Below are 24535 nucleotides of genomic sequence, written 5' to 3' on the forward strand. Positions count from 1 at the left end.
AGACTCCACCAGAAAATTACTAGAGCTTATCAATGAATATAGTAAAGTTGCAGGATTTAAAATCAACACACAGAAATCCCTTGCATTCCTATACACTAATAATGAGAAAGTAGAAAAAGAAATTAAGAAAACAATTTCATTCACCATTGCAACGAAAAGAATAAAATACTTAGGAATATATCTACCTAAAGAAACTAAAGACCTATATATAGAAAACTATAAAACACTGATGAAAGAAATCAAAGAGGACACTAATAGATGGAGAAATATACCATGTTCATGGATTGGAAGAATCAATATAGTGAAAATGAGTATACTAGTCAAAGCAATCTACAGATTCAATGCAATCGCTATCAAGCTACCAGCAGTATTTTTCACAGAACTAGAACAAATAATTTCAAGATTTGTATGGAAATACAAAAAACCTCGAATAGCCAAACCAATCTTGAGAAAGAAGAACGGAACTGGAGGAATCAACCTGCCTGACTTCAGGCTCTACTACAAAGCCACAGTCATCAAGACAGTATGGTACTGGCACAAAGACAGAAACATAGATCAATGGAACAAAATAGAAAGCCCAGAGATAAATCCACACACATATGGACACCTTATCTTTGACAAAGGAGGCAAGAATATACAATGGGGAAAAGACAATCTCTTTAACAAGTGGTGCTGGGAAAACTGGTCAACCACTTATAAAAGAATGAAACTAGATCACTTTCTAACACCACACACAAAAATAAACTCAAAATGGATTAAAGATCTAAATGTAAGACCAGAAACTATAAAACTCCTAGAGGAGAACATAGGAAAAACACTCTCTGTCATAAATCACAGCAGGATCCTCTATGACCCATCTCCCAGAATACTGGAAATAAAAGCAAAAATTAACAAATGGGATCTGATTAAAATTAAAAGCTTCTGCACAACAAAGGAAAATATAAGCAAGGTGAAAAGACAGCCTTCTGAATGGGAGAAAATAATAGCAAATGAAGCAACTGACAAACAACTAATCTCAAAAATATACAAGCAACTTATGCAGCTCAATTCCAGAAAAAGAAACGACCCAATCAAAAAATGGGCCAAAGAACTAAATAGGCATTTCTCCAAAGAAGACATACAGATGGCTAACAAACACATGAAAAGATGCTCAACATTACTCATAATTAGAGAAATGCAAATCAAAACCACAATGAGGTACCACTTCACACCAGTCAGAATGGCTGTGATCCAAAAGTCTACAAGCAATAAATGCTGGAGAGGGTGTGCAGAAAAGGGAACCCTCTTACACTGTTGGTGGGAATGCAAACTATACAGTCACTATGAAGAACAGTGTGGAGATTCCTTAAAAAATTGCAAATAGAACTGCCTTATGACGCAGCAATCCCACTGCTGGGCATACACACCAAGGAAACTAGAATTGAAAGAGACACATGTACCCCAATGTTCATCGCAGCACTGTTTATAATAGCCAGGACATGGAAACAACCTAGATGTCCATCAGCAGATGAATGGATAAGAAAGCTGTGGTACATATACACAATGGAATATTACTCAGCCATTACAAAGAATACATTTGAATCAGTTCTAATGAGATGGATGAAACTGGAGCTGATTATACAGAGTGAAATAAGTCAGAAAGAAAAACACCAATACAGTATACTAACACAGATATATGGAATTTAGAAAGATGGTAATGATGACCCTGTATGTGATCAGCAAAATAGAAACATAGATGTGTAGAGCGGACTTTTGGACTCAGAGGGAGAGGGAGAGGGTGGGATGATTTGGGAGAATGGCATTGAAACATGTATACTATCATGTAAGAAAAGAATTGCCAGTCTATGTTTGGTGCAGGATACAGGATGCTTGGGGCTGGTGCACGGAGATGATATGGGGTGGGAGGTGGGGGGGTGGTTCATGTTTCGGAACTCATGTACACCTGTGGTGGATTCATGTCAATGTATGGCAAAACCAATACAGTATTGTAAAGTAAAATAAAGTAAAAAAAAAAAAAAAAAAAAAGAAATGTTCCCTTGGTATCTCTAATTTTCCTGAGGAGATCTCTAGTCTTTCCCATTTTATTGTTTTCCGCTATTTCTTTGATTGTTCACTGAGGAAGGCTTTCTTATCTCTCCCTGCTGTTCTTTGGAACTCTGGATTCAAATGGGTATATCTTTCCTTTTCTCCTTTACCTTTCAGGTCTCTTCTTTTTATAGCTGTTTGTAAGGCCTCCTCAGACAACCATTTTGCCTTTTTACATTTCTTTTTCTTGGGTATGGTCTTGATCCCTGCTCTTGTACAATGTCACGAATGTCTGTCCATAGTTCTTTAGGCACTCTGTCTATCAGATCTAATTCCTTGAATCTGTTTCTCACTTTCCCTGTATAATCATAAGGAATTTGATTTAGGTCATACCTGAATGGTCTAGTGGTTTTCCCCACTTTCTTCAATTTAAGTCTGAATTTGGCAATAAGGAGTTCATGATCTGAGCCATAGTCAGCTCCCGGTTTTGTTTTTGCTGATTGTTTAGAGCTTCTCCATCTTTGGCTGCAAAGAATATAATCCATTTGATTTAGGTATTGACCATTTGGTGATGTCCATGTGTAGAGTCTTCTCTTGTGTTGTTGGAAGAGGGTGTTTGCTGTGACCAGTGCGTTCTCTTGGCAAAACTCTGTTAGTCTTTGACCTGGTTCATTCTGTACTCCAAGGCCAAATTTGCCTGTTACTCCAGGTATTTCCTATTTTTGTATTCCAGTCCCCTATAACGAAAAGGACATCTTTTTTGGGCATTAGTCCTAGAAGGTCTTATAGGTCTTCATAGAACCGTTCAGCTTCTTTAGCATTACTGATCAGGGCATAGACTCCAATTACTGTGATATTGAATGGTTTGCCTTGGAAACAAACAGAGATCATTCTCTTGTTTCTGATACTGCATTTTGGACTCTTTGTTGACTATGATGGCTACTCCATTTCTTCTAAGGGATTCTTGCCCACAGCAGTAAATATAATCATAATCTGAGTTAAATTCACCCATTCCAGTCCATTTTAGTCCACTGATTCCTAAAATTTCAATGTTCACTCTTGCCAACTCCTCTCTGACCACTTCCAATTTGCCTTGATTCATGGACCTAACATTCCAAGTTCCTATGCAATATTGCTCTTTACAGCATTAGACTTCCATTACCAGTCACATCCACAGCTGGGTGTTGTTTTTGCTCTGGCTCCATCTCTTCATTCTTTCTGGAGTTATTTCTCCACTGATCTCCAGTAGCATATGGGGCACCTACTGACCTGGGAAGGTCATCTTTCAGTGTCCTCTCTTTTTGTTTTTTCATACTGTTCATGGGGTTCACAAGGCAAGAATACTGAAGTGGTTTGCTATTCCCTTGTCCAGTGGACCACGTTTTGTCAGAACTCTCCACTATGACCTGTCCGTCTTGGATGGCCCTACATGGCATGGCTTGAGTTTCCCTGAGTTAGACAAGGCTGTGGTCCATGTGATCAGACTGGTTAGTTTTCTGTGATCCAGGTTTTCAGTCTGTCTGCCCTCTGATGGAGAAGGATAAGAGGCTTATGGAAGCTTCCTGATGGGAGAGACTGAGGAAACTAAGTCTTGTTCTGATGGGCGGGGCCAGGCTTAGTAAAATTTTTAATCCAATTTTCTGTTGATGGGTGGGGCTGTGTTCCCTTCCTTTTATTTGACTTGGGGCCAAACTATGATGGAGGTAATGAAGATAATGGCGACCTCCTTCAAAAGTTCCCATGAACACACTGCTACACTCAGTACCCCCAAACCTGCAGCAGGCCACTGCTGACCCACACCTCTGCTGGAGACTCCTGCACACTCCTGGGCAAGTCTGTGTGTCTCTTGTGGGGTCACTGCTCCTTTCTCTTGAGACCTGGTTGGCACAAGGTTCTGTTTGCACCCTCTAAGAGTCTGTTTCCCCAGTCCTGTGTAAGTTCTGGCAGCTCTATGGTGGGGTTAATGAGACCTTCTCCAAGAGGGCTTATGCCATACCCAGGCCTGCTGCATCCAAAGCCCCTGCCCCAGGCGCAGTCCACTGCTGACCTGCACCTCCACAGGAGACACACGAACACAATTCTCTCTTGGTCTCTGTGAGGTCTCTGGGTCCTGGTGTGCACAAGGTTTGTTTGAACCCTCTGAGCATCTCTGACCAGTATGGGGTTTTATTCTAAACACGGTTTTGTTCCTCCTACCATCTTGATGGGGATTCTCTGCCCTTGGACATGGGGTATCTCCTCACAAATTTATGGCAACATGTGGCCACAGAAAATGGTTTAGGAATGGGCATGTGACCCAAGCTGTGTTAATGACAATAACTTTGGGACTTTTGCTGAAGGTTTGTTCTTTCTGCATTAGTTGCATTAGAATGTAAACATGAAGATGCTGGTGGCATTTGTACATGAGGGTTGGGGTGGATGATGGAGAAAGAGAGTCTGGGAGTGAATCTATCACTGAGGAGAATGGAGAGGAGAGACGGAAACTCAGGTTCTGGATGATGTCATTTGAGTCTTTGGTTCTTGCTCTTCCAGATCAGATTACTTCTGAGCGTCTCAGTTAAGCGAGTTCACTTTATTGTCCAAACCAACTGGAGCTGAGCTTCTGTACCTTGTAACTGAAAGAATACTGACATAACCTGAATTTCTCACTCCCCACATTCTTATACCCCATCATATAATGGAATAACATTTCCACAGGGCGGTTTTATCTTTACATTTGAAGCTATCACTCCCTTGGATAGCAAGGAGATCAAACCAATCCATCCTAAAGGAAATCAACCCTGAATATTCACTGAAACGACTGATGCTAAAGTTAAAGCTCCAGTACTTTGGCCACCTGATGTGAAGAGCCAACTCATCGGAAAAGACTCTGATGCTTGGAAAGATTGAGGGCAGAAGGAGAAGGGGGAAACAGAGGGTGAGATGGTTGGATGGCATCACTGACTCAATGATCATGCATTTGAGCAAACTCTGGGACAGGGAAGCCTGGTGTGCAGTCCATCGGGTGGCAAAGAGTTGGACATGACTGAGCAGCTGAACAACAATAACAAGTATTACTAATTAAGGAGAACAAAGAAGGAAAGAAAAGTGTATGTCTCAGTTTTGAGTACCAAATTCAATTCACTAGCTGTATCAACAGAGGATGAGGTGGTTAGGTGGCATCATGGACACAACAGACACGAGTTTCAGCAAACTCCAGGAGATGGTGAAGAACAGAGAAGCCTGGGGTGCAACAGTCCATGGGGTCACAAAGAGTCAGACACGACTGAGCAGCTGAACGACAACAACTTTCTTAATGGCTGAGACTGTCTTTGTGTTCATAGTGGTGCAATGCTGCTGTCTTTATTCAGCAAACATTTTCTGATACTTTACTATGTGGAGACAAACAGCATGTACCATGCTTACCTAGAGTATGTTCAATGTCAAAACTGCAGTCATAAACATTTCCAGGAGCAACACTCTTCCCCCCAGACAGCTTATTACTGTAGTCACTATCTGGGCAGCTGTGCCCACAGTGGACGCTTTGCTGTTGCTGCTGCCACCGCTGCTACTGCCTGGGCTGGAGACAGACTGTGAAGCCAGGCTGAGAGGCTGGGACTCCACCCAAACGAACTCATCCAGGATAAATTCAATCTTAAAATTTTTTCCTAAGGGGAGAAAAAATCAGAAGTGTTTGACTTCCTCTTTTTTTTTTTTTGATTTTATTATTATTATTTTTTTTTACTTTACAGTACTGTATTGGTTTTGCCATATATCAACATGAATCTGCCACGGGTGTACACAAGTTCCCACTCCTGAACCCCCCTCCCACCTCCCTCCCCATACCATCCCTCTGGGTTATCCCAGTGTACCAACCCCAAGCATCCTGTATCCTGCATCGAACCTAGACTGGCGATTCATTTCTTATATGATATTATACATGTTTCAATGCCATTCTCCCAAATAGTCCCACCCTCTCCCTCTCCCTCTGAGTCAAAAAGTCTGTTCTGCACATCTGCGTCTCTTTTGCTGTCTCGCATACAGGGTTATCATTACCATCTTTCTAAATTTCATATATCTGTGTTAGTATACTGTATTGGTGTTTTTCTTTCTGGCTTACTTCACTCTGTATAATTGGCTCCAGTTTCAGCCACCTCATTAAAACTGATTCAAATGTATTCTTTTTAATGGCTGAGTAATACTCCATTGTGTAAATGTACCACAGCCTTCTTATCCATTCATCTGCTGATGGACATCTAGGTTGCTTCCATGTCCTGGCTATTATAAACAGTGCTGTGATGAACATTGGGGTACACGTGTCTCTTTCAATTCTAGTTTCCTTGGTGTGTATGCCCAGAAGTGGGATTGCTGCGTCATAAGGCAGTTCTATTTCCAGTTTTTTAAGGAATCTCCACACTGTTCTCCATAGTGGCTGTACTAGTTTGCATTCCCACCAACAGTATAAGAGGGTTCCCTTTTCTGCACACCCTCTCCAGCATTTATTGCTTGTAGACTTTTGCATTGCAGCCATTCTGACTGGTGTGAAGTGGCACCTCAGGAGATTGTCCTGACCCAGGGATTGAACCTGGGTCTCCTGCACTGCCGGTGGATTCTTGACCATCTGAGCCACCAGGGAAGTTAACTATGGCACATAGAACACTTCTAACTCTGAGACCCTCTCTACGCTTGTTTATACTTCAGTTCATTTGACTCAGTTTCCAAAAGTACTTCATTAAGGGTTATACAGTATTTGTAAGTTGATGAAAACCCAGTTGGAAGTGTATTAAAACAAACAGATAATCAAAGGAAGAGGGTCTCAGAGTTAGAAGTGTTCTATGTGCCATAGTTAACTTCCCTGGTGGCTCAGATGGTCAAGAATCCACTGGCAGTGCAGGAAACCCACCAGGTTCAATCCCTGGGTCAGGAAAATCTCCTGGAGAAGGAAATGGCTACCCACTCCAGTATTCCTGCCTGGAGAATTCCATGGACAGAGGAGCCTGGTGGGCTATAGTCCATGGAGTCACAAAGAGTCACACAGGACTGAGTGACTAACACTTTCACTTCTATCTGCTCATCAGCTATGGACAGGAGGACTCTGGATAGATTTTCCTTCTGGAGCGTCAATACCTACTTCTTAGGGGTTCTCTCCTAGTGCCTAGAACTGGCTATTTGAAACAAAGGACAGTATGGAAGAGAGCTGAGGGTGCTGAGCCTTGTCTGATCATTGAACACTTGACTAAGGAGCAATGGAAAGACACTTTCTCACTTTTCTTGCATATGCTTTGTTGTTTGTATAGTTTTACAGTGGTTAATCTACAAACTGGCTAACCTATCTAAAAATCAAGAGATGATTATATTTGACCTTCCTTACTATACACAAGCAGGGAACTGAAAGCCTACACTTATGGGAAAAGAGAAAGCAAGAAATAAGGAAGAAAGGAGGGAGGAAGGGAGGGAGGGAAGGAGGAGGAGAATTAGAAATAACAGATAGACACTCCAAGGGAAGATTTGAACTCTAAAGGAAAATTTACTGGATAAAAGGAGAGCACTATTTTGTTATCATGAAAAGTATCAAAATCTACATTATTGCTTCAGCACTCTAGTGATCCCAGTTACTTTGGAACACTGCCTTTGAAAGTGGTAGTATGAAGACCTTGATCCTCAGGTTGGGTCTTTGCCACTGGGCACCTTCTGAGTCCACCTTCCCAGGGAGGTGGACAACCTTGTCTCAGACGGGGTTCTTGTCAAGTGCCTCATAGTCTATCATTTAGGCTGACTGTTAGAACTAATAGGACACTCCAGGTTCTTGCCCCAGGGCACAATGTTGAGCTCATTGCCACTGGATTTCCATCAAACTCTAGGTTGAGATATTGCTGCCCAGTAGGAAGATCAAGCTTCTCTCTTTTGGAATGATTTTTGCTTTTGATATTTAGGTCTTATGAAAAAAATCCAGATTATTGTTAGAATTTCTTTAACTTCTCTTACTTTATTTTGGTTTTTTAAAGAGAATTTATTTTTTGCTGTGTTGGGTTTTCATTGCTGTGGTGAGCAGGGGCAACTCTAATTGCAGTGTGAGGGTTTCTCATTGTGGTGGCTTCTCTTGTTGCAGAGCGTGGGCTCTAAAGCTCAGGATCAACAGTTGTGGTACACAGGCTTAGTTGTTCTGTGGCATGTGAAATCTTCCCGGATCAGGGATCAAACCCATCTCCTGCACTGGCACATGGATTCTTTCCCACTGAGCCACCAGGAAAGCCCTATTGTGGCTTTTATTCTGACCTTTAGTATGTGTGTGTTTGAAATAACATTGGTGAGGAGAGTGAGGGCTGAGATAAAACTTTTTCAGGAGTTAGGGCTTATAAAGGTCCTAAATGAGCCCTGGGTTGAGGTAAACAGAGTAATGCTGGTCTGTCTCCAGTACAGAGAGTCTATTTCCTTCCTTTTGACATTGATTCATCTATCATCACTAGAGACCTATTTTTTGGATGTATCATTTTTGCCATGGTAGAAAGGCTTTTACCAGTTGAAGCTATGCCATCAGTCCACATGGAAATAATATAAGAAACCTCACTGTGGGAGTTGTGACTATATTTACGCTAACCATGTTGAAGAGATCATGAGTATACTTCATGAGAACTCACAGGAGACATCTGTTCTGGTCTCAGAGCAAATTGTAATTCATCAGAGCAACTGTTTTATCTTTGGGAGCTATGAATCATGGAAATGCTCGTGTTTTCTCCTTTGCATTGGCTTATAGAAAGACTAGAACCCACTTTCCAGCCCTACTCTGAACTCCAGCATGGGCCATTAAAATTATCTGATACTATCTTAACTTTTCTTTTCTTGAACTGAAAACTATATATATTAAAATTTCCTACTATACATTTAATATGTAATTCTCACATAGAAAATTTAGAAAAATTACATATAGATAAGGAAGAAAATATGAATCATGATATAATTTTGATTTACATCCTCAAATTACCTGTTTTAATTCTCTTAATTGCTTAATTTTTTACCTTGTTTTGCATATTAGATATATTTTTGTAAGCTAGACATTCTGATTTCTATAGCTTATTGACCAGAGCAGTATAGACTGCTTTGTTCATTAAAAGGAAATTATAATTATCCTTATTTATGGGTACACATGTGAGGATCAAAAATAGTACACTCACCTGTTCTAAGAAGAGTAAGATCTGTGTAGTTGGCCCAACAGCTGCTAAACAGAATTGTTGTATTTCCACTAAGTCCACTGATTTGGTTATTATTGGAGTCCTTTAGTACGGCCTTCAAAGCCAGTGCAGTAATCCCAACTGATACACAATTACCCTAAAGAAAAAGAGAGTAGAGAATTACAGCAATTGGCCTGTTACCATGCTTTTTTTTTTCCCCCTAAAAAAAAAAGATATATGGAACTTTATCTTTTTGAATGTCTCATTTCAAATTTTAACTCTACAGAAGCTCCTTTTCCTACACAAAGAGTTCAAATAACAAGCTGTGGAGCAAGTTCACAGAAAAGGCACATTTTTAAAACAGTAAAAGATGATATTCATAGATAACAGTCCAAATTTGAAGAGGTAGTGCCATTCCCAGGTTGCCAGTGTACCAGGATTAGTGAAGTTGGCTCACCCTCCAGAACTGATAACTTCATTCTTCCACTTAAATAAATCTCTGAGTTATAACTTACATCGGCATCTTCTGCCTTTATTGAAGGCTGTTGAGAAAATGGCTGTCCTAGCTGTGTGGCCACCGGCTGAGTGATCACTGAAAGCGAAGTCACAAAGGCCACATGATGAACAGGAAATGAAAGCCTTCCAACCGGTTGGGCAGCCACCTGTGAATGGTCGTGAGCAATAGAGTGGTTATCACATGATAAACTACATTCAGTGGCAAACTCGTCTTAGCAAGGCTAAGTGTTTAACATTCATTGTTAAAATTATGTTCCAGGCGTGAAATCTACATTATTACAATATTTCCTCTAGAGCATATTCATGAAGCATTGTTGTAAATAATCAAAGCAAAGCATATTTTACAGCAATAAATACTTTTTTAGAAGATACACTCCTTTTTCAACTACTTTATGATTTTGGCAATACTGTAAAAAAAAATAGGCAACAATTAGAAAGACATGCTGTCTAAATTACTGTTCTAAAATAGAAGAACAGTTAAAATAAAGAAGAAGCAATGTTTTAAATAGCAAAATGCATCTTTCTAGTTGCATTTTCTTACCTTAGCCCAGCCAGAATCATTGGGGCTGGGGATAGGATCAGTAATAGACATGGAAGAGACATTAAACCCGAGGATACTATTGGTTTTTCCTAAAATTACAGCTTGTCCAAGAGAATCAGCAATTTCTTGGAGTTCAGGTAACTGCATCTGACCTATAAGGAAAGTGGACTGTAAGAATATGGAATAGGGAGAACGTGTGAGAATATTCCACTTCAGTTTTTCTTTGTGCCACTCGCTCCATCCACATTAGAGAAGTCTACAGCTTGCTAACTGTACCTGAGCTAAACATGACAAAGTCATACTAAGGAGGTCAGGAAAGTAAAAAACTCTGTAGAATATATGTATATATATATATATATATATATATATATATATATATATATATATATTAGCTAGAATGAAAGATAAAAGAAAACAAAGGTGATAATATAATTTCAAGAAAAATGAGTGAAAGCATGCAGGGAAAAATGTTTCTTAATTTAATACTTCCCTATGTCATTCTTTGTTTTTGAAGTGAAGCACTCTCATGTACGTCTATCATCAAATATTACTTTAAAAAAAGTGTTAACTGCAGAACGGAAGGATAATTAGCATCATCGAATTTATAGTACGTATTAATGAGTGGCTAACATTATCATTAAATTACTAACAAAAACGTTCCTTGCTCTGGACATTGACAATTTTCAAGGTTGATTCTGACACTGTAGGTAGTTTCTGTTCCCTTTTTCTAGCTTTGCGGTTCCTTGTAAACTTAATTCCCCCGCTAAGGCTCTTTACCTTGTGAAGGGGCACCTCTTGTCAGAGAAGCCTGGACCCCTCACTTGAGCCCTTCTTCTCCTTCACCTCTCCCCACACCATATAATCAGTTCTCCATTTTGAAATCTCTCTGACTCCATTGCCCAAGTCCTAGTTAACCCATCAGCAGCAGAGATATGAAAACAGCTTTCAAACTGGCTTCCTGGCATCCATTCTCTCCCTCTTGCATTCTGCTCTACACACTGCAGTCAGAGCGATCATTTAAGAAACAACTACAGAGTGAAACCCATCAGGAAGAGACAAACACTGTATATTAATGCATATATGTGGAATCTAGAAAAATGGTACTGAGGAACCTATTTGCAGGGCAGAAACAGAGGCACGGACGTAGAGAATGGACCCTGTGGACATAGTGGGAGAAGGAGGGTGGGATGAACTGAGAGTGTATCACTGGCATATATACCCTGCCATGTGTAAAACAGCTAGTGGGGAGTTGTCACATAGCACAGAGAGCTCAGCTCAGTGCTCTGCGATGACCTAGATGGCTGGAACTGTGGTAACTTAGATGGGTGGAATGGGAGACTGGGGGGGGGGGCTCAAGAAGGAGGGGATATATGTACACATATATACATATGTATCCCCTCCCTAGGGTAGTATTAAAGAAGGATCTAATCCTTGGACAATTGCCTCATCTCCCAGGTCTAATCAGAACCTGCTTAATCATCTAATCAGGTCATGCTTAACATTTTGCATGCTAGGTTTCAGCATTATGAGAACCAAGAACTTCCAGACATACAAGCTGGGTTTAGAAAAGGCAGAGGAACCAGAGATTTAAATTGCCAACATTCATTGGTTCATAGAGAAAGAAAGGAAATTCCAGAAAAACATCTACCTCTCTTTTATCAACTACACTAAAGCCTTTGACTGTGTGGATCATAAAATATTGTGGAAAACTCTTAAAGAGATGGGGATACCAACCATCTTACCTGTATCCTGAGAAAACTGTATGCAGGTCAAGAAGCAACAGTTAGAACTCTGTATGGAACAGCCGATTGGTTTAGGATTGAAAAAGCAGTACAATAGGGCTGTCACCGTGTTTATTTAACCTATACACTGAGCACATCATGAGAACTGCTGAGCTGGATGAGTCACAAGCTGGAATCAGGATAGGTGGGAGAAATATCAATGACCTCACTTGTGTGGATGATACCACTCTAATGGCAGAAACTGAAGAGGAACTGAAGAACCTCTTGATGAGAGTGAAGGAGAATGAAAAAGCTGGCTTAAAACTAAATATTAAAAAAACTAAGATTATGTCATCCAGTACCATTACTTCATGCATATAGAAGGGGAAAGGTGGAGCTAGTAACAGATTTCCTCTTCTTGGGCTCTAAAATCACTGCAGACAGTGTCTGCAGCCATGAAATCAGAAGACATTAGCTTCTTGGCAGGAAAGCTATGATAAACCTAGACAGTGTGTTGAAAAGCAGATACATTACTCTACTGTCAAAGGTCTGTATAGTCAAGGCTATGGTCTTCCCAGTGGTCATGTACTATTGTGAGAGCTGGACTGTAAAGAAGGCAGAACGCCAAAGAATTGATGCCTTTGAACCACGCTGCTGGAAAAGACTCCTGAGTGTCCCTTGGACAGAAAGGAGATCAGACCAGTCAATATTAAGGGAAATCAACTCTGAATACTCATTGGATGGACTGATGCTGTAGCTGAAGCGCCAGTATTTTGGTCACCTGGTGTGAACAGTCGACTCATTGGAAAAGTCCCTGATGCTGGGAAAGCATCAGAGGATGAGATGGATGGATGGTATCAGTGATGCAATGGACACGAAACTGGGCAAACTCTGGGAGATGGTGATGGACAGGAAGGCCTGGCGTGCTGCACTCTATGGGGTTGTAAAGAGTTGGACACAACTGGGCTACTGAACAACAACAATGGCTGATTCATGACATTGTACAGCAGAAATTGACACAACATTGTAAAATCAATTATATTCCAATAAAAAAGAAACAAACAAACAAATGTTTTGGTGTATTGTTCCTACATGTCTAGCACCTTCCTTATCCAGACTCATGCCCTGAGGGCTTCAGTCACTGAGTTTCTTCCATGAAGGCTAGGCCCTCAAGCTTAGTGTGCTCAGGCAGTGCTCTCGGGCAGAAGGTCTCATGTGACACTGAAAATCAGTCTCGGGTATTTTTAGTCCCTGTCCATTTTATTTATTTTTTATTTATGTTTATTTTAATTGGAGGCTAATTACTTTACAATATTGTATTGGTTTTGCCATACATCACCATGAATCCGCTATGGGTGTACATGTGTTCCCCATCCTGAACCCCCCTCCCACCGCCCTCCCCATACCATCCTCTTTGGGTCATCCCAGTGCACCAGCCCCAAGCATCCTGTATCCTGCATCGGACCTGGAGTGGCGATTCATTTCACATATGATATACGTTTCAATGCCATTCTCCCAAATCATCCTACCCTCTCCCCCTCCCACAGAGTCTAAAAGACTGTTCTATACATCTGTGTCTCTTTTGCTGTCTCACATACAAGGTTATCGTTACCATCTAAAGGCTTCTTTTGGTTGATTCAATCTCTTCAGGATAAATGGCAATCTTTCAGACTCTCCCCACCCACACACTCTCCTACAAGATGGCTTTCTGGGTATGCCACGTGAGCTCATGGCAGCTGTACAAAGGTGCTTCACATCCATACACTGCTACTACCATCTCTCCTCGCTGGTTTTTGGTGCAGGGTGGCACGTCTGACCTATTGGCATGGTTAACAGGTTCTCTCTGACCATCTGATATGTGAAGGCATCCATCTCTGCTGACTGCCAGCTAGAAATCAAAGACTTTCCCTTGAAGAGCTGCTTTTCCTGACATGACTCTTTGTCCAGAGTTCCCCTTAGTACTTAAGCAACCACTTTCTAGAACCTGGAAACTTAGGATGTCCAGTATATTCAAAAGCAGAGACATTACTTTGCCGACTAAGGTCCATCTAGTCAAGGCTATGGTTTTTCCTGTGGTCATGTATGGATGTGAGACTTGGACTGTGAAGAAGGCTGAGCACCGAAGAATTGATGCTTTTGAACTGTGGTGTTGGAGAAGAGTCTTGAGAGTCCCTTGGACTGCAAGGAGATCCAGCCAGTCCATTCTGAAGAAGATCAACCCTGGGATTTCTTTGGAAGGAATGATGCTAAAGCTGAAGCTCTAGTACTTTGGCTACCTCATGCGAAGAGTTGACTCATTGGAAAAGACTCTGATGCTGGGAGGGATTGGGGGCAGGAGGAGAAGGGGACGACCGAGGATGAGATGGCTGGATGGCATCACTGACTCGATGGACGTGAGTCTGAGTGAACTCCGGGAGTTTGTGATGGACAGGGTGGCCTGGCGTCCTGTGATTCATGGGGTCGCAAAGAGTCGGACACGACTGAGTGACTGAACTGAACATTTTGTGAAGGCTGTGAGGGGCCAGAAGTGTTACTCCATGCCTATCTTTCTTGCCACTTTGTAAAATTTTGCTGTGATGTCACTCCTTGCCAGGTTATAGGGCTTTCCTTGAGACCTCAAACCCTAATTCAGTTTAAGTCTTAGAAACAAGCCATTAGCCTATCTTTCCTCCTGCCCCTATTTCCATGTTCTTAAACTGCAGTGTGCTTATATCTGGGTATCTAAATCTGGCTAGCAAGATAAAACTGCTTTAAGAGAATGGAGGGTAGGAGAGGTTGTATGTGAAGCAATTTAGATTACATACAGAAAATAGATCACATTTTTTTTTTGACATTAGAGTGGCTAGTGTAGTAAGTACTGGACCTCAATACACGTAAGGGCTTACCAAGGAATTTTTTAGAGTCAGTGAGCAATCTATATACACAGACCTGTATCTGAACCTGATACAACTCCTAGACTAAATTAGAGACTATGTTGATCCCAAAGCCCTGATCCTGTAGATATAAGGAAACCCAAGGTTGATGAAGAAGTGTAACCTATGACTGGGCAGAGAGTGAAAGTCGCTCAGTCGTGTCTGACTCTTTGTGACTCCATGGACTATACAGTCTATGGAATTCTCCAGACCAGAATACTGGAATGGAGAGCCATTCCCTATTCCTGGGGATCTTCTCAACCCAGGGGTCGAACTCAGGTCTCCCACATTGCAGGCGGATTCTTCACCAGCTGAGCCACCAGGGAAGCCCAGTGGAAGATCTGGCTGCAAACACAAGCCTGTGCTTCCTATTTCCTTCAACAGGGAGCTGATCAGCACTTCCTTCCGTCCATGCAAGCCTTTTCACAGGCTGATCCCCACAAGGGAGGAAGCTTTTGCCTGCCTAACTGGTAGAATTCCAGAAGAGCAACATGGCTGGTGCATGGGGTTAAAGCTCAGAAGCAAATCGCCGGGGGAAATGAGTGATGACCCTAGCGGCAGAAGATGAGAACATTCAGTACTAGGTGGACACATAAGAGAGCCTGGGAGTTGAATGAAGAAGATGCTTAACAGGAATGGGGTAGATGAGGATTTTCTGAGTCTGCAATTTATACAACATGGAGACTCTCTTTAAGAATAAGTCTTATTTGTACAACTTTTATAATAATAGTCAATTATTTGACCACATTATTAAGTGGACCATTCTTCCAGGGCCTTGAAAGTTAAAGCCCATCCCAGGACTTGTACAAGTAAAGGGACTTGAAGCTTAAGCTGGATGCTAATCTTCCTCCTACAAAGACCCAGATCTCATCTTCTTGGAGAAGCGTATGCCTAGATATTTGGCTTGACCACCAGAGACAATGGCATGGAATTACAGCTGAGAACGTGATTGCATGTCAAGAGGCCAGGAAAGTTCAGCTGCACCACAGAGAGGTTCGGGCAGAGCAGAGAAGACCACCCACCCTGCCACAGAAACTATGAGGACAAGAGGGCAGCGGGAGGGTCTGAGGTCAAGAAAGCCCCTTGTCATTCAGATACCAACTTGAAAAGATGGAGAGGAACAAAATCTGAAGGTCTGAACATTTAGCCAAATGCTCAACCAGAGTCGGCCTAAGGAAACCATAATTTAAGCCACCACAGTTACCTCTGACAGAATAGCTGAGCTTATTTTTATCTCTGATACCTAGAAAATAGGGTATAGTGAGTAAGGGACAGAGAAAGGGGTGATGGCTAGTAAGGTTGATTAGGTCATTCACAGAAATGAAAGACAGGACATATTCTTGCACATTTGCACTTATTAGGGTAAATAGATGACTTTAGAGATCCCATCCTACTACCCCACCTCTCAGAATCTCCAAGGGTTTATTTATCTCCTTTAGGAAGACCTCCACTGTCCTTCCTCTTGGCTTACAAACAGGAGAACCTCTTTTGGTTTCCCATGATCTAGCACCTATCTACCTCTCAACCTCATCTCCAGCAGCTTGTTCTTCCTGGAGCCTTCTGCTGCAGATCTTCTGGGTCCTTTCCAGTTCTTCAGTTGGACCAAACTCTCATTACCTATTTCCGCAGCTCCAGTATTCTTACCACCCACTTTGACCAACTCTTTTCATTCACTGACCAACTCTTCTCATCCTGAATCTCTCAACTATAAGGTCACTTCCTTAGGTCATTTTTTAATGACCTTATGTTAGGTCAAATCCTATTGTGGAAGTAACGAATCACTACAATAACAAAATAGAGGTTGAAGTTTCCTCATAATTCAAAATAATTTGGGATTACAGGAGTAGAGCAGAGAAAAGGGGTTTCCAGGTCCTTAGAGGGTTCAGGATGTGGGGTTGGTGGGATTTCCTGAGGCCTGGCTTACCAAGCCTCAATAGTGTTATTTATGGATGCGGTTTTGGTAATGACATTACCCTTTCTCAAGCGTCTACTTTTCATACCTGCGGTGTCCTTGGTTATGAACTGAGGGGGAGGATCACCAATCTCCAATTCAACCGTGAGCTCCATGGATCTCTTCCTCCGCAGGCTCTCCCCTTGTATGACTTTGCTGACACGGATTTTGTCACTTGGTATCTTTAGGAACAAGGCAAGATTTCTAACCAGATTATGAGAGCTATAAAAGTCATCCTCTGTTACAGCAGGTAATTGGAAAGAGACATATATGACTGCAGCGGTATGAACTTCAACAGGTATAGTTCCTTTAACCAAAAGGTAAAGCATCTGGTAGGTTCTATCAAAGTAGTTTTCACCAAGGACAGTGGAATTCAGGTTAGGAAGTAATTGGTCTATAAAGGGAAAAAAGCCAAAACAGCACAGTTAAGTTTATTTATATTATTATAATTACCATGCAGTATTTAATATTGGTTTAAATGTACGAAATTCTGAAAAAGTTCAGTATTATCATTCTTTCACAGGAAAATGTGCATATTAAAAGTAAAAACATTTATAGAACTGACATGCAAAATTAGTCAATTTTTAAAATAATACCATTAATAATCATTATATATTAAATTTACTTTAAAAACAACTAGCTATAAACATACTAATGATAAATAAAATCTAATTATAAACTTGAAATCTATGTTGTACTTATAATACTCTTTATATTTTCAGAATTTTAAAGCCTTGAGCAAAGGCATTTTGTAATTAAAAAATGTAAATTTAACTTTAATAGCCATTTAGTTTATGCAGTGTTCTATACCAGCTCTTCAGGAAAATTGATGATTCAGTGCTTCTATTTTTACTAAGGACAAAAGTATATACTATAAATGAAGTTTATAAGAGAACATCTCAGAAGGATCTCATATCAATAACACAAGTTTACATTTCAGACTGAAAACCCTTTAGTTGATACAAAACAAATTCTTCTAGGGCACTGAATTTTTATAAAAGTGATTGAGATTATATATACCTATATATGTAATGAATAAGTAGATATGTGATTTTAGGGCATAGTATAAACAATGTCCAAGAAGTAATAAATCCACTAACACATATTGAACACAAAGTCTGACTGTACAATAATACTGGAATGTGGTATGAAGCTTCTTACCACATTTCCTAGTGGGGCATACTGAGGAAAGGAAATTAGAATCTAAGAAAAAAGGGATTATTTCTTACTAACATAATAGACATTCATAGCAATGGTATTGAGAAGCCATTTCATTATTACTATATGTTTTTGAACATCTACTAGTATAAGTTCTACTTGCAATTTGGCTTAAACATTCCATGAATCTGAAGCCTGTGCTTTAGTATTATAAATGGAAGCTGTTCTCAAACTACCATTAGAGATGCATACATCACTTATTCTAGGTAACTTTCTCATGTCTTCACATTTTGGGCAACCTAAAGAGATATATACAGTCATAATACAGGGATATTATTTCTCATTCCAAGTGTCAAAGCAAAATGTTTGTCTAAAAACAATGTTATTTCAGAAAAAAAATTTCTAAAAGGGCAGTGGGTGGTACTGTTTTGTAGACTTCTGTAATCAATTCCCTGTAACCAATTTATTAAATTCTGCCTGTTGATATTCTTTCTATTTCCTTGACTTGAATGATAGAGTACTTTGTATCAAAAGTATTATTTAAAAAAAAAAAAGAGTTAAAATTTATAAAAATTAAGCTGCAAATAGGTGCAATCATTTGTATGTAAAAATAACACTGACTCTCCTAGTTCACAAGGAGGCCATGGAGCATAACAAAGTACATGGGTATAGAGCTAGACTCTATGTGTTCAGTACCTTGCACTGCCCCTACCAGCTTTGATATTGCTCTGGACTGAATTGGGTCCCCCCCCACTCAAATTCATGTATGGTAGCCATAACCCGCAATGTGATAGGATTTTGAGATGAAGCCTTTGTGAAGTAATTAGGTTTAGAGGAAGTGAGGGTGGGGACTTCATGATGAATTAAGGCCCTTATAAGAAGGGACACCAGAGAGCTCATGCTCTCTCCCCAGCCCCTCCCTGCCACCTGAGATTACAGTGAGAAGGCAGCCATCTGCAAGTATTTAGAACCAGACCATAACGCTATCCTGATCTTACAGCCTTCGGAATAGTGAAAAAATAAATTTCTGTTTTTAAGCCATCTAGGTTATGGCATTTTGTTATGGCAGCCTGAGCTAAGACAGAGACCCTGACAAATTACTTCACCGCCCTGTGTCTCAGTTTACTCATCTGTGCCTACCTCAGAGGGTTATTATTAGGACATAGGGACAGCGAGTTATTCTATACAAAGCACTTAGCACAGTGCCTGACACACGGCAACGTCTCTGGAAATAGCAGCTATTCATAATAGTAGAAGTAGGACTTGCTTCATAGACAGTAATGATTATGGGTCATTCATTCATACTCTCCTGTCTAGCTTCTATTATGATCTACAGCACACACTGATGTAATCATTAACCAAGATTAGGGGGCTCAACTAAAATATGATGATAAGTAGCACATGTGGAAAGGAGTGGACTGGCCTTATTAGGACCCTGTTTAACAAAAAAATCTTCCGGGAGCAGAGATAAATCCTGGTTTTGCAACACTGGTAAACGCGCAAGTTAGCTTCTTTCATATATTTCCTTTAAATCCAGAGTTTACTTCACATATTTACTTCACAGTGTTCAACTGCTGTTATGCTAACTTTCTCGGCAATACTTCTGGTGACTACCAATGAAGTTAGGTTCTAACCTCTAGGAAAGAGAAGTGAAGCCAACATAGGGTAAAAATTCTAAGCAAAATCTCTTTTGTACGAAGGAATAACTGAACTAAATGTGTAGCATATAAATGTTCCCAGGGCAAAGGAATAGCCATGGTACACACAGACTTTTATCTGCAGGTGTGCAGATAGACAAGAATTCCATCAGGAGGGCTCTTTCAGGGCACACATGTTCTAAACGAACACATCTTAGTGTGTGGTGGACCATGGGTAAACATTTATTTTCTCTGTATTTGTCAAGGGCTAAGGAACTAAATATATTAATAATGAAACACTATGAAGAATTTTATACACCATTAAGTACATAGACAATGTACGCTGTATTTTTCTGAGCAAATACCTGTATACAGTTGTCTAGTAGGTTCACAATATTTCTGTTGGGAGTTCCACACTGTATTTTCTGGGCAGACCAGTGTATTGTTCACATAGACATCCAAACGCTGACGTGTGGGGAAAAAAATTCCTACCAGAACAGCCTATTAAAAATAAACAACATTTTTACATCTAAAGAGAACAATGAAACAGAATACTTAGAATTTAGCACTTCAAAAATATTCTTTATACATGCCTTCTGTAGAATATTAAAACAAAGTTTTATGGATTTAGGGTAAATATTAAACTAAAAACTTTAAACAGATTTACATTCAACATGGGATCGCAAGGAGTTAGACATGAGTGAAGCAACTCAGCATGCATGCAGGCATGCAAGGTGTGTGTGAATTCAGGGAAAGGGCTTCCCATGTGGGGCAGTGGTAAAGAATCTGCCTGCCAGTGCAGGAGAAGCAAGAGACTTTCTTTCGATCCCTGGGTCAGGAAGATCCCCTGGAGAAGGAAACGGCAACCCAATCCAATATTCTTGCCTGGGAAATCCCATGGACAGAGAAGCCTGGCGGGCTACAGTTCATAGGGTCTCAAAAAGTAAGACATGACTGAGCGATTGAGCATGCACGTATTCATAGGAAAGAATGCAATGTAAGAAAAAATACTAGAGGACAACCTCTAAATTAAAGAATGAATTCCTTTAAAAGATGACGTTCAATACAGGCTTTCAACTCCAGGGGCGGGGGAAATGGGAGCATTAGCAGTGCTCTTCTGTACAATGCAACCACACAAAATTAGGTACTTCATGTTGAAAACACTGCTCATCTCTGAGAAAATTTTTTTAGTAAGATAAAAAAAAATCAGTCAAAATAACTATCCTGATGAAGTGTGGGTCATCCTTCATATTCATTCCCCATATTTCATGCTATCAGATAAAGTAAGGAGACTTGGCTTTTGCAAAGGTGGGGCAGAATTTACAAGAAATCTAACAAGCTACACGTAAATATTCTCTTTCACTCAAAAAATTGAGTCCCTTAATTGATTTAGATACTATTTTAGGAACTTTCAAAAGTCCTCGCCCTATTTGAGCTTACATTCTAGAATAGGGAGAGACAATAAATAGAACTAATAAAAATTAGAGTATGAAGCATGTTAAAAGGTAAGAAGTGCCATAGAAAAAAAGAAAGGTAGATCAGAGTCTGACTAACTGGGTGAGCCAGCAGGGAGGGGTGGTCAGGGTAAGCCTGCAAAGGAGAATGAGAGTTGAGGAAGTTGGGAGTAGAATGTAGAATGTTCCAGGCAGACTTACCATCATCGGAAATGCAGGCCCAGAGGGTAAGATGTCTGGTGTGGTGAGGAATAGCAAGGGGCTCAGCATGGCTGGAGGAGTGCTAAGGGGTGCCCTGTAGACCATTGTGAGGACTCCGGCTCTTGTATGGAGACAATGGGGAAATTACTGCAGGGTTTGCGGCACAGGCGTGGCCTGCTCTGACCTGTGTATTTGAAGGTATCTTGGTGGTTACTGAGCTCTGTTACTGAGAACAGACCACAGAGGGGGCAAAGGCAGAGCAGGAGGAGGAGTTGGGAGGGAACTGCCTTACTCCAGGGAGGAGATAATGTTGGCTCAAGCTGGATAGAAGCACTGGAGGTGAGGAGTGGTCAGATCCTGGACATTTTGCAGGAACTCCCAATAGGATTTGCAGATGGGCTAGATGAGGAATGTGAGAGAAAGAGAGGAATAAAGCGTGATTCCAAGGTTTTATCTCGAGCAGCTGAAAGGATGGAAATGCTCTCGCCATTCTCGAGTGTCTCCTTTCCTTACTCCTCTCTCTGCCTCGTCTCATACTCATTACTGATGAGTATCAGTTCCTGATACTCTGGGACTTCTGAGTCTCATACTCTTAGGAAAAAAATCTATAGTATGAGACTTCTACTTAACCTCATACTCTTTTCCTGCTGACATAGCATAAAGTTAATGATCCCAGCTGAATTCATTTTACAGCAAAGAGCTGACATTATTGAAGATATTTTAGATAATGTGTTGTGATCTCTGAAGTAAGTTGCAAAGGTGTATTTCTGACATATATAAATAATAGCAGCATGGAAGGATGACAATATAATCCTAAGGGGCCAGTTTTAGACGCGTGCTATTTTTACGTAAAAGTTCAGGTTTGCTTGCTAATCACACAAATCATAGGGCTCACGGTCACACCAGATGAAGCAGCACAAGCCAGTGCATATGTGGAGAGGTGCTGGGACTCCTGTGTGCTCTCAGGCTGATAAAGCTGCCTGGATTCACAGTATTCTTAGTGGTACCCTACTGGTTCCTGAAAAGGAGCTGTAAGGCTGATGTTGTTCCAGAGGACAGAGATGGAAGTAAAGTCCTTAGCAGATAGAAATATATGCAACTAACACCAATCACTCTTTTTTTAAGCCTTTGATTTTTTAAAGTTTATTCATTACTTTTTTCTGGCCAAACTGTATGGCATGCTGGATCTTCATTCCCCGACCCATGCAGTAGAAGCCTCGAGTCTAAACCACTGGACTGCCAGGGGATTCCCCAGTAATTCTTTTTTTTGTTTGTTTTTAGAATAAATTACTTTGAAATAATTGAACAGAAATAATTGTCATAGAATTGCTGAATGACAAAGTACATTTCTTGACAGAGTCAATAAATGAAATAATTTTTATTATTTTTTACATACCTGTCAATAATTACTTCATTTATTTAAAACGTTTTATTTTATATTGGAGTATAGTTGGTTAACAGTGTTGTGTTAGTTTCAGATAGACACATGTGTATGTACCACTGAACCAATCCCTTTGCTGTGCACTTGGAACCAATAATAAAATAAGAAATTATTTCTATCCTGCCTTACCTTGTCACGGTCAACATTAAGCAACATCAGTCGAAGATTCTGAGGACTAGTGCCTGTGAAGTAGACCTCGTAAGATTTGCCCAGAGCCACGATGCTGTGAAACAGGGACAGTCTTCTCTGGCATGTGTACCCGGCACACCAGCCATGATCCTGTGGGCCTACATCCACACAAATGAAAGTTCATGTTCCGTTTTATGAATATTACTAGTGCAAAGCCCGAAGTGTAATTGTATTCAAAATAAATTGCAGTGGTCAAGTTCAGCATTTACAGCCATTATCCATCCACCTGTCCATTCAGTGATCTAAGCTATTTCTCAAGCCTTGCCTTAAAAAGGAAGGCAGGGGTCTTTCCTAGTGGTTCAGTGGTTAAGAACCCACCTGCTAATGTGAGGGACACAGATTTGTTCCCTGGTCTGGGAAGATAAGCCCGTGTACCACAACTATTGAGCCTGTGCACCATAGAGCCTGTGCTCCACAACAGGAGAAGCCACTTGAACAGGGAGTCTCGGCACCACAACTAGAGAGTAGCCCCGGCTCGCTACAACTAGAGAAAGCCCAGGCAGAGCAACAAAAATCTGTGCATGGCAACAAAGGCCCAGTGCAGCCAGCAAATAAAGGCTCCTGACGGACTTTAAACAAACAGAAAAGGGTTACATGAAAAAAAAATTTTTTTTTAAAGCAAGGCAGGGAAGCAACTCCCTCTCTACTATTCTTACTTTCAGACAGCTCAGGGTCAGAAGGTAAATTAATATGTTGAGGATCTGCATTGGAAGGTTATTAAAGGAAATAGCAGATTTACTTATATATCTATTTTAATAATCATGTTTGAGTCCAGGCCCAACAGTGAGGAGAAAATGCTTGATGCTTTCTCCTGTTTCTCCTATCAAATGTGACTTTGGGTGGGAACCAACTTTCTCAAACCATTTATTGAGAAATACACTCTAACAGAGCTAATTTGCTAAAAATACAGCTTGTACCTAGAAAACATACACATTTGAATGTCCAAATCACTGATTATTCATTATTTCACACACTCATTTGTTCATTAGTTAATTTGTTAACTTGACAAACTTTTAAGTGTGTTTTTATTGCCTTTAACATTCCTCTTGTTATTTTAATATTTTTGTTAATGAGGATAGGTACTATTGGAGAGTCAACATCATACATAAACAGGAGAAATGTGAAAAATAACCCTCCATTAAACTCTCTCAAAAGCCAAAAGAAAGTGGACAATTTCACCCAAATCCAGACATTTCCAGAACACAGGTAACGTGACTTGTAAGAAACTTCTCTATTGCACTTCAGTTTTAAAGTGGCTGGGATTATATATATACACAACAGTGAGATATGGAATGATGAATTTTCTTGATATATTTATTCATTAGTTTTGCTCAATTTCCTAGCTTGCTTGGAATTATCAATATTTATAATTGAACTTTGATTGAATTTTACATCAATATAAACCTTTGAAGTTCAAATAGAGCATAACATATTCCTTAGCATTAGAGATATAAATCCTAGGATGAGGAACACAATGGTGGATTCATGTTGATGTATGGCAAACCAATACAATATTGTAAAGTAATTAGCCTCCAATTAAAATAAATAAATTTATATTAAAAAATGAAAACATAAATTCTGCTTTTAAATAAACCTTCTTTGTGGCTTTTGGACACAGACATTTCTATGCAAAAATAATAA

The 24535-nt window shown here is 40.3% G+C and overlaps 1 protein-coding gene across 1 annotated transcript in view; it reads right to left on the reverse strand.

The window, feature by feature from the left end:
• PKHD1L1 (PKHD1 like 1) overlaps positions 1–24535 on the reverse strand; it is a 179329-nt gene that overhangs the window by 5858 nt on the left and 148936 nt on the right. The window contains exons 71-77 of the mRNA XM_069601129.1: positions 22835–22992; positions 19975–20110; positions 16864–17208; positions 10231–10382; positions 9689–9835; positions 9177–9330; positions 5431–5672 (exon numbers count right to left, since the gene is read on the reverse strand). Of these exons, the coding sequence (XP_069457230.1) occupies positions 5431–5672; positions 9177–9330; positions 9689–9835; positions 10231–10382; positions 16864–17208; positions 19975–20110; positions 22835–22992 (1334 nt within the window). The remainder of the gene's footprint in view (positions 1–5430; positions 5673–9176; positions 9331–9688; positions 9836–10230; positions 10383–16863; positions 17209–19974; positions 20111–22834; positions 22993–24535) is intronic.

Source organism: Ovis canadensis, chromosome 9 (genome assembly GCF_042477335.2).
Source record: "Ovis canadensis isolate MfBH-ARS-UI-01 breed Bighorn chromosome 9, ARS-UI_OviCan_v2, whole genome shotgun sequence".
NCBI classification, from domain to species: domain Eukaryota; kingdom Metazoa; phylum Chordata; class Mammalia; order Artiodactyla; family Bovidae; genus Ovis; species Ovis canadensis.